Source organism: Otolemur garnettii, unplaced genomic scaffold (assembly GCF_000181295.1).
Source record: "Otolemur garnettii isolate 467f Iridium unplaced genomic scaffold, OtoGar3 scaffold00002, whole genome shotgun sequence".
Taxonomy (NCBI): Eukaryota; Metazoa; Chordata; class Mammalia; order Primates; family Galagidae; genus Otolemur; species Otolemur garnettii.
The window spans coordinates 12382353-12393803 of record NW_003852397.1 but is presented as its reverse complement, the minus strand read 5'-3'; the positions used below and the strand labels follow the sequence as shown (position 1 = coordinate 12393803).

General features: G+C 36.7%; 1 protein-coding gene across 2 annotated transcripts in view; it reads right to left on the bottom strand.

Annotated features, from left to right (window-relative positions):
* Window positions 1-11451, bottom strand: part of DSE (dermatan sulfate epimerase) — a 63930-nt gene that overhangs the window by 3486 nt on the left and 48993 nt on the right. For both annotated transcript variants that reach the window (XM_003781609.3, XM_023513300.1), the window contains exons 3-5: window positions 7961-8214; window positions 4094-4333; window positions 1122-1329 (exon numbers count right to left, since the gene is read on the bottom strand). In XM_003781609.3, coding sequence (XP_003781657.1) covers window positions 1122-1329; window positions 4094-4333; window positions 7961-8214 — 702 coding nt within the window. The remainder of the gene's footprint in view (window positions 1-1121; window positions 1330-4093; window positions 4334-7960; window positions 8215-11451) is intronic.

Genomic DNA, 11451 nt, shown 5'->3' with positions numbered 1-11451 from the left:
AAGCCTCAGTTTTAGAACATCAGAAATTATATCTCTACTTTGGTCTAGTAGAATGTTGCCTTAATGTGATTTAACAAAGACAGACAGAAGCTGAATTGGCCATCCTTCTCTCAGTTTTTGGTCAGTTTGCATATTCCTGTAAAAGCATATTTTTACCTAAATCAGATTTAGCACTAATGTCACCTATATATTAATCTGGCCTATTATATTAATCCTATAGTTAGCTTTATAGAATTCTCTTAATTGAGTATTTATGAGAAACACTACTAGGTAATTACTTTATACCCCTAAAAGACTCAGGAATGGTTACATATTAATATATTTAGTTTATCTGTGAAAATAGTTTGTAAAAATGGTGGTTAAACTAGACAATTATCACTTTACTAGTCTTTTTTCCTCCTATTTAAATTTTTTTTAAAAAGAAGGAAGAAAAACAAATCATAGGAAAGCTTATTTTGGAGTTGAGTGTAAATTTTAAGAGCTTGAGAAGATATCAGGAATGAATGATTAACCAGTTCCTTGTAATTTTTATTTTCACTTATTGGATGCCAGAAATACATTTGGCAATACTTGAAAAAGGAGACCCAAGCTTCTCCTGGGCTTAAAAGATTAAGGCAAAAAAAATTACACGGTCCTTTTAGTATCAAAGTGAAGCTGTCAAATACTGTCAAACACTCTTAAACACTTTCGAAAATTCAGTAACAGCTTTGCTATTAGAAGATTATAATGCTCCATTTACCAAAACAAAACAAAATACTTTGCTACCTTTTTTGGTGTGATTATCAGAATTACTCAATCTAAATTTTGTGGTTTTCTCTTCACATCATTTCAAAAATGATGTAAAATCAAGACATGTTTATCCATGAAACAGTCAAGCCTAGTACATTTCTCATATAAAAGAAAAAAGACAATCATTATATTTTAAATATAAAAGAAGCATTTCTAGCAGTTTCAAACATTGTCATGGGAGGTGAGTTGAAGCTACATGTACTTCTGTGGCATGGTGAAAGCATTTAAAGAGTGTTTTAGTTTTTCTTTTTAAATGCAAAAAACTAGTATATAGAATGAATAATACCCTTGGGTATATCATTTCTACTTAAAACCAGTCCAATGTGCCATACCAGAGAAATTCCGTGTGCAAAGTGCACCAGCGCTGGCCTTTGGACGGTGTTCCTGGACCTTCCACAACACGGTTCTTCCTGACTTGGTCAGCCAGCCAGTTACCACTGCCATTACGCATGACAAATTTATCCAGGAACACTAATTGGCTTTCTGGACCATAAAACCAGTTGTAATTTGAGTCTGCAATAGCCACAGTCCTTTGAAACCCTAAGGAAAGAAGTTGGAAACAATTAAGGTAAGTCTAAAACTGCACATTCCCACCCAGGTCTAAACCAGTGATTTCAACCAGTGATTTCAACCAGTGCCACAGCACACTGATTGAAAGAATCTTATGTGTGCTGTGAAAATTGAAAGATCATTAATTAAATTATTTTCAAAAGAAGTTCAAAGCACAGTAAGTATATTCTTTTTTTTTTTTTTTTTTAGTTTTTTGAGAAAGAGTAGTCTCACTTTGTTGCCCTTGGTAGAGTGCCACGATGTCATAGCTCACAGCAATGTTAAATTCTTGGGCTCAAGCAATTCTCTTGCCTCAGCCTCCCGTGTAGCTGGGAGTACAGACAATGCCACAATGCCTGGCTATTTGTAGAGATGAGGTCTCGCTCTGGCTCAGGCTGGTCTTGAACCTGTGAGCTCAGGCAATTCACCTGCCTCGGCCTCCCAGAGTGCAAGGATTATAGGTATGAGCCACTGAGCCTAGCTCTTTTAGATCAACATAATTTAAGTGTGCCACAGAAGTTTAACTACAGGTTCAAGTGTGCCTTGGGATAAAAATGGTTGAAAAACGCTGGTCTAAACAATGATTTTCAAACCTAGTTGTAAAGAGAATCCATTATGTAATTGGTTGGATAAAATGAACAAAACCATAATATCGACATTCCACCCTAAACCAATTAATCAGAATCCCTCAAAAAGTCTTCACAAATCTTGAGTGTAAGCTTCTGTGTGTTACTGGCAACTTGTCAATGGTTACAGAATGCTACACCTACTAACACATATGTATATTTCCCACCTCCATTTTCCACTGTCTGTGCTATGTACAATTATACTATTTGTATATACACATGGGATATCTTCTTATATACAGTGAGTTCCTCAACTTGGAATGAACACTAGTTATTTCACAACTCAACCAGCATTCTAAGCTAAGAAAATTACATAAGGTGCTTCGACTTGGCTTCTAAGAAAGCAGAAGTCATACTGTACACAGAGAGCGGGGGGGGACTGAGTTTCTCTAGCAACAAAACTTAATTGCCAGAGAAGAAGCTCCTGCCATTATGTACTGTTGGAGGTTAAATAAGAGAAAATGCAAAGATCAGAAAGCCAGGTATCATTACAGGAATAGAAGGAAAAAATAAAAGTAACTTAAGACTAGACACACTCGAAGTGCATTAATGTACATAGTTACCATTCAATAAAAAAAAAAAAAGACTAGATACATTCCAGATATACTCCATTTCTTTTCTTTTGAAAATAAACGCAGCATGGGAGAGCCAGACGGGGAAAATCACCACTAAAATATCAGTTATAGGAAAAAAGAAAAAAAAAAAAGGAATGCAGTTAAGATTGACTTAACAGAGAATCTCTTTAAAAAGCTTCCATGTTTGTGTTCATACAATTCACAGCTAATGTTTTTGTTCCTAACAGCTTAGTAAGTGATCTTCTAAATAAACCATGTTAGAAAATGCAATTTTCTGAATCTCTACTAATTCATGAGTTTCTGGAAAGCAGATGAAGTGTTTTCTTCCTTTTGGAATCCCCTGCTCAGTATAGTACCTGGGAAATTAGATGTTTGATAAAGTTTTGCTGAATCCACACCAACATATAAATGCTCTTCTCAGAGGTGTTCATATTGGTTTTTTCCAGCTTAGGAAGTAACCACATACACAGCCCACAGCTCACAGCTCAAGCTGTAATGTGGCTGGATGTTAGCTCCCAGCCCATATTACAGAGCACTGAGGCCTCTTAAAGTTCCTTTGCTTGAGATTGCCTTAATTTACTGAGAGGAACTGCAAAATAGGCCTCCTTGTGTATTTAAGAGTAAGTAGTAAGTCAACATGGTTCTGAATATAAGTGCAAACTAAACCTTAAAGTGGTTCGTTTTCTCTGTCATATTTTTTGGATAACTAATATAGTCATGGAGAGTTTATTAATATCTAATCCATATGTATACTACCAGAGCAAAAAGATTTAAATACTGGATTCTCTGTTGCAGATCTAAAACTACTATCTAAACATTACATTTCCTGGGGTGGCAGGGGAATCCACCCTGATGAAAATTTACCTCCCCAACTTTTTCTCACTTATCTTTGTCCTATTTCCAAAATAAGCAGAGCTATAAAATGAAAAAAAATTATTAAATCATATGTATCTTTTATTTAGAGCTAGTTCTCTTAGAAGGCTAACCCACACAGCAATAAGAAATTAGGAGTTTTACAGAAATTGGTTTTTTGTTTACTTTTCTATATTCTACACTATTTATTTTTTTTTAAAAAACTACTAAAGTTGTAAACTATGTAAGTGTAATTTTTCATTTTGAATCATGTCTGCTTAGTCTGGAAGAAAAAATTAGAAACTAAAAGCTAAGACTGACTAGGAATCACACATAAAGAAAACTGACACGTAGCCGTAAATGTTTATATTTCATTTAGAGTCATAAAAATTAGTTTAAATATGTATTCAAGTCATATGTATATGTAAAAACCAAAGTACTGTGGGCACTAGAAATTATATTTGACCTATTATGCTCCAAGCTACAGGTATCTAAATTACAAACATTAACACTTCTTCCCAGAACATTCTGGCTATACACAACTCTTGAATTCAATTTTTCTTTGAGTTTTGAAAAATCCCTTTAGTTTTAACATGATAAACCCCCATAGACCTCATTTCCTTTCCTAATTTTGCTCATGATCATAATCAGAAAACAATCACAACAGCTTAATGTTTCCCCACTTCTGACTCCTCATGATACCTGGCAGGATGGTTCTGTACATGAACGCAAAGTGTTGTTTAAGCCATGGATGGCCAAAGTGGTTGATGTCAAAGTGCCTCTGAACGAGAAACATATACTGAAAGAGTGATCTAGTGGTGTAGCTGCCATACGCGACTCCTTCATAGAGGGAGCCGTCCGTCACTTCTCGGAGTAAGACCAGAGATTTCTCCATGATGGTCAGAACTTGTTTGGTCCATAAGTAGGCTTCTTGAAGATACCCTGAAAGATGAAAACACATGACAACAATGACTAAAAACAAAGAATAGACAAAATATGGCACAAATATGTAACAAAGAATAAACAAAAATATGGCAAAATAATATCCTCTGAATTATCTGACCAACTTACGTTTCAAATTGCATTTTGTAAAACTCTTACCTGTCAATGTTATAAATAACCTTCTATTAATCCAGGCTTCTAATGGATTCATGAGGCAAGTTAAGAAGTTCTTGAATACAGGTCATTTAATAACTAATGAAGATGAACCCTTAAAGGAGTATCATTTTCCCATCTTTAATAACGTGAAACTATATCACATGTAAGATCCCAAATGCATATACCTTTATAAGATTTGTATATTGAGACTTCTATTAATTTTCCTCCAAAAAATCCTACTTGAAAACATCTATGAAGTTTATCACTTTACAAAACTTTGCACCATTATTTTATAGGATTTAATAATAGGCTGCAAATACTATAAATGCTAAATGAACAGTCTTCTATTTGTACTGTCATGATAAGACAACCTCATCTCTCTATGGGCTTTGAATTTCATGGGATCTGAAAAGGCAGCACAGCAGGGTTAGATTATTTTGTTTGCTTGTTTTTAAAAACACACAACCGCATAGATAAAGCTAATCTTGCTGCTTCCCAGCGTGGGTAAAGTCTCATCATTTTCCGCCCCCACACATGCAGGTATGTCATCATCAGAGCTGAGCCTCTCTCATGTCCTACAAGGCATGCCAGCTGTGGGACTTCCAGAAGGTCAGGTCCCACAAGTTTTAGGTCTAAATTCAAGTCTCAGGCTAAGCCATGGTTCCAGTGTCTTGGAAGCTGCAAGGCTTCTTTAGGCCTGGCTATGCACAGGTGGCTGCTAATTGTATTCTGGCTTGCGTCACCCAGCATTGTACCTGATATGCCAGCCTTGTAGATAGTTTTCAATTTCCATTTTCTATCATTAGGGTTTAAAGTTCTAATCACCTTTATCTTTTTTTTTTTTTCTTGAGACAGAATCTCACTATGTCACGCTGGGTAGAGTGCTGTGACATCACAGCTCACAGCAACCTCAAACTCTTGGGCTTAAGTAATTCTCTTGCTCAGCCTTCAAAGTAGCTGGGACTACAGGCACCCGCCACAACACCCGGCTATAATCACCTTTATCTTTTTTCCTCTCTGTGTCCTCTAGGTCCAACCAGCTACCAATGTGACTGATGCCTAAAAGCAGACCACTGTTTCTCAGATGTCACACTATTTGATGTTCCTTACTTATTCCTCACAACAACCCTCTTCAGGAAATACGAGGCAATGTCTACCAAAACTCTTTGCAAACTGCAAATCGCTGTCAGTTCTTGGTACTGCTATGATTGTTAATTAAAGCAATGTCCTGTATTTCTGTAACACTCATACACTTTGCCTGGAATATTCTTTTTATCTTCACTTGTCTAAGTCCTACCCATCCTTCCAAGTTCCTTGGAACTTCCTAAACTCACAAAAAGAACATTGTTCTCTTGAATTCAAATGTAATACACTCATTTGATATTTAACCATAAGGCTCTCATGACATCTTTCATTCCACTCTTTGGTGTTATAACTATTGGCTAATCATTTAGGCCAGCAGTTCTCAATCTGTGGGTCACGACCCCTTTGGCGTTCTCCTGCATATCAGATATTTACATTATGATTCATAACGTAGCAAAATTATAGCTATGAAGTAGCAATGAAAATAATTTTATGGTTGGGGTCACCACACATGAGGAACTGTATTAAAAGGGTCGCAGCATTAGGAAGGTTGAGAACCACTGATTTAGACACTTCACACTAGTCTTTCTTCCATCCTCCTTACATGTGGTCCATGTGGTCCCTGGATACCATGTCTAGACAGGGTTGGTAGAACACAGGAAAAATTCTAATTCCCCACTTTTGAAAATTTCCATGAGCCCTTAATAAGAGCTACAGGTGTCCTCTCAGCTTCCACAGTCTGCATCCACGGGGCTTCACTGAGAACACACAGGTATTCCACTAGCCCAACCAAAGAAGCTCCTGGAGTCAAAGTGAGTGTTCCAAGAATGTCAGAGCTATTAGCCTGATTATTAATGTAGATCTGCAGGACCAGAGACTTCAGCCTTCCTCCTGTCCAGTCTTCTCATAAATGTGTGTCCTACTGATGTGTAAGCTCCAGCACAGTGTAAATCAGAGCCACCATAACTCTTCTTAGAAAATAAACACATAGGAAAACTCCTGCCAGAGGAGAATGACATATTCTGACCAGTACTTCAGAGGCATCTGCTTATTATTTGGAATAATTTTATCTATGAGGGAAAATGAAGAAACAAATTCTATTCCTGCTCTTAAAGAACTAAAAACTTACTTAAGGAAATACAACGACAGTGGTCTGAAATCCGAGACCCCGAGCTGAGATCTAGCTCATTCTGTGTTCTTCCCACCACCTCGTGATGGTGTCTTCTCACAGGTTCATAAATGGTTGGAAAGGTGGTTCTCACATTATTTGCATTTTTATTTTTTAACTTTGTTTTTCTTTTTCTGAGAGCAAGTGGCAACAGCAGCAGCTAAGACAAAAATTCACCCTCCTAATTAACCTTTCATTAAGTTATTATAAATTGAATTTATATTTTGAGAGAGGTACAACAAAATATAGTGCAAAGCGATTAAGCTACCTTACATGGTTAATGTGAGAATTAAATAAAATATGGAAGGGATTAGTGCATATCATGTGTTCAATGAATGTAAGTTTCTTTTTCTCTAAGACCTAACTTAGAGTTAGGTTGACGTGACAAAGAAGAAAGTTAGATTTGGGCAAAAATCTAATGTTGACAAAATGCTTATTAATTCTTATGGGAGATAGAATCAAGAGTTGAATTTTGTAGATTTCCTAGCTCCAATTATATATTTAATACTCTAATAATTCACTGTGATCTCTGGGCTGCTTTTTAAAAATATAATCATTCAGCCACTTATAGATTTCCACAGCAGTTGTAATAAATTCAGAGTTAAAAAATAAAAAAAAAAGTAATTGGTAATTTTATAACACATGAAAGCAGACTAGCTATAGGATCTACAAAAATTGCTTCCAATTTTGATACAAATAATCTAACCTAGATCGGTTGTTCCAACTCATGGAAAAAAGAGTAGTGATGTTACGATTCACACCTGTGTGCTAAGAATATTCATTTCAAATAATAAACCATCTGTTTAGCTTTTTAAAACTCCACACATTCCAGGAAGGCTGCCTTCACTGCCAAAATTTCTCTGAAAAACTGAATATTTATCACTGACCTTGTACTATGAGGATATGGCCTGGGACAATCTAAGCCATAATTAGATAACCTGCAGGCTAACAAAGTAGCAGAAATTAAGGAAGAAATGTTCTTCAATTAACTAAAAGATGCCTAGTTACTATTTCATCTCATGGGCTAAGTTGGGATCCAAGTATAAATATATACCTAAAAACAGTTATAAAGAAATTACGCTCACAACATGGCAACTCTGATTGACATCACCTCAGCCATCACCGTGGCTGTGTACACGCTAATATCAGCTCAGTCACCAAGGTGGCTGGGAGCACACTGACATCAGTTCAGCCATTGCCATGGCTGTGCACACACACACCTTGGTTCATCAGCACCAAGCTTCCTGTGAGCAAAGCCATGCAGTTGGTGGGCTGATGGTTGTGCAGGTATTGAAATCCCCATCCTCTCCGGTAGGACGTCTCATACATATACCCCGAAGCATTGGCAATCACTTCAAGGAACTTCTCCTGTTGGGTCTTGCTCAGGTAGTTGTACAAGAAGTCATAGGCAGTGGCAAAACCAACCAGGGAGTGAGCAAGTGGGACTTCATCCCAAGGAGCATCTTTCACCAACCTGTAGAGGAAAACAAACCGTGGAAATGAGTTCATCAAAGCTCCCAGCTTTCACCACACTTCTTCAGAGTCTATTTCTCAGAACAAAAGGGCACAATTGAAGGTATAATCCAAGAGGTAAAATGACACATAAGCAACTTCCCTCTAAAAGCATATATTTTGTCTCATTTGAAAAATACAGAGTTAAATTCTCTTCTCAGGCTTCTGGCAACATCAAGATTTTGAGAAGTTTTACTTTTGATTCTTTATTCATGATGAAAGATAGGAGAATATATTCCAAGAGATCTGAACATGCAGTGGCAAGGCAAAACTCTCTGGAGTACCCAGGCAACTCTGGGGAAAGGGAAGGCTCACGTTTCTGTTTTCATTTGTGTAAAAGGTTCTCAGTTCTACTCTATGGCCACCTTAGTACAACAGGTGAGCACGTATAGTCCATCTGACTATACTGACTATAGCTGGTTAACATGAGGGCATCATGGTCCACAATCCAAGACCACTCAAGCTGGACAGACCTACTTGGTCCACACCATGGTGGGAAGCATGAATGAAAATCTGATGTGACTTGGAGCTAGTTCTAACTCTGAGTTTCTACATCTCATCCTTCCCCTTGAAAAGAACTGCACTGCTTTTAAGTTCCTCCAAATAGCTTCCTGAGAAGTACAAAAGTTTATCTTCTGTGACATATCACATTGCCATTTTCTAGGAAGTCAAACTTCTGTTTGACGTTATTTTGCAAATATTTTAATAGTGTGGCCTGCATTAAACAGGAAGTGAAGGAGGTTCTTTCAAATTCAGAACTCTAAAGAATTATCCAGAAAATCTGTCCCATTGTGCAGGATATATGTGAGTAATCTCTAAGACAGAGGAACAAATGAAGAGAGTGCTGTACCCATGGGAGGTGGGAGAAAGCCCTCAATTTGAGATTAAGCTGAAGTCTAACATTTCTAGGCCATGAACCTCCTTTGGCAAGCTAGTGAAGCTTTAGCCCAGTGGTTCCCAACCTTCCTAATGCCACGGCCCTTTAACGGTCGTGACTCACAGGTTGAGAACTCCTGCTTTAGCCTCTTTTTCAAAATTCTTTAACATTCAGAAGACATAACATATAATAGTACAAGGAAATCTATTATTTTGAAATATAATTAATAAATGCACTTTATAAAATAATTGGGCTGAGTTGGGATCCAAGTATGACCATATACCTAAGAACACTTATAAAAACACTTTGCTCACAACATGGCAACTCTGACTGAGCTGACAGTGATGTCAGTGCTTCTTGATTAAGGGAATGAATAACATTTAATAGCAGGGATAGGAAACACCACCATTTATAAGTGGGGATGAACAAAAACTTTAAGACATCTGTTAACAACGGTAATGTGGTATGAAAATACCTATGATATTTACCCCTAACCAAGTTACAGATTCTCCCAATACCATTACAATTGGTTATCTCCATTCATGAGTGAGAGCAATGCTAGATTTTAGTTAGTAAAATAATTTTTACTTTTAGTAAAATCACAAGTTAAGATACAGTTATTCCCCCAATCAAGCCCCACAGATGTCAGTTTAAACATTCTTAAAAATGTTCTGAGATACTACCTTTTCCAGACTGGATTCTTCCTTTAGAATTCTTGCTCTTGCAAAAGAAGCCACCTTGGTGAGATCTTTCCAGTCAGAAGTTTATCACCTCCACCCACAACTAACAATATTTAAATTCCCCTTCCTCTTTTTTATTACCCTAAGCAAATGTGTGGTTTATCTGCTAGTAGAATTTAAGTTCTACAAGGGTAGAACTTCTCTATTTTTTCCCTCTGTCTTATTCACAACTGGATCCTCAATCATAGAACAGCACATTACAAATAGTATGCTCCATAAATATTTTTGGAAAGAAAGAAAAAGTAAAGGGAAAAAACCCTATAACTTATTGTCAACCACACTGTTGACAATGATAGTGTGATCATTATGAACTCAGGAATATGGAGGGATTCCTTTGTATTTAATAATAATTTCAGTGATCAGTTAGCTGTACTGGTGATACCGCCTGGTGCTAAAAGACTAAGGTTGATGAGGTTTTTTACCAGTTGGTCACAAACAAAGCTGCCTTTTTCATCTAGCCAGTCAGATTGCCAGTGAGTCTCCTGAAGACTGTGAGAGTGTGAATTAATTCCCCGCTTCTAGGAAAAAAACGACTCCTACTACAACATGCTCTTCACTGACTCAGGGATCGGCCAAGCAGAAAGGCCAGATCATTGTATCTCATCCCTGTGTCATTGAACCATGCCGTGATGTATCTGTAGATGACAGTATGGACCCCTGTCCATCATAAAGCTGCATCAATGAACTGCTGCCACCTACAAACCTTCACGTGTACAATTAGCCAATGAGCTTATTATTATAGATAATATTGTAAGATCATCGCCCTTTGTAAAATATTATTATGCAAATTTCTGTGAAAATTTCCAAGCCCCAACATATCATTTGCTTATTTCAAACAGTGTCCAGTTCAACAGAACCCTGTTACACCAAGAGAAAAAAGCTTATGGTACTTTCAGGTTCACCCCTATATTTGTTATGAAAGCTGGCCTGAAATAGCTATATTACTACAAGGTTATCTAAATTCTTTATTAATATGGTCTCAGATACAAAGTGCAGTTACAGAAGAAAGCATATTTTACAGTCACAGAAACCAAGGGAAATTTGCTCGTAGCTCATGGGTGGTAGCTGAGAAATTATCATGCTGAATGTGATCCTGACACAGTAAATCAATTCACTGGAAAGGCTGGTTAAATGGAAAATCATTAAACAAATACTAATATTAATTTGTGAATTTTGTTTCAATTTAGAATATATCCATATGTATACATATCCACCAATCTTTGGAAAGTAAGTTAAAGCCTGTTCCTTGAATATACGTCTATAGATTGAGTTTTACAAAGAACACACATAACACATCATCACAATTTCCAGCTTTGGTTTCTTTATAATATAGAAAGAAATTAAAGATACTTGTCCAGGAATGCAGAATCCTTCCAGATTTTTATGAGTTCTTCCCTAATCTTTTACAAATCTCACCTTCACTAAATCATAAGAGCCAATTTTTATAGTAAGTCAAGCCAAAAGCATTTAAGTTGGGTTTTAGAAACATTAACTTTTTAACTCACATTTCAACTATTCTCACATTATTAAAATTGTGTGATTACAGACATTACATGCAGTTCCCGGTTATGAATAAAATACG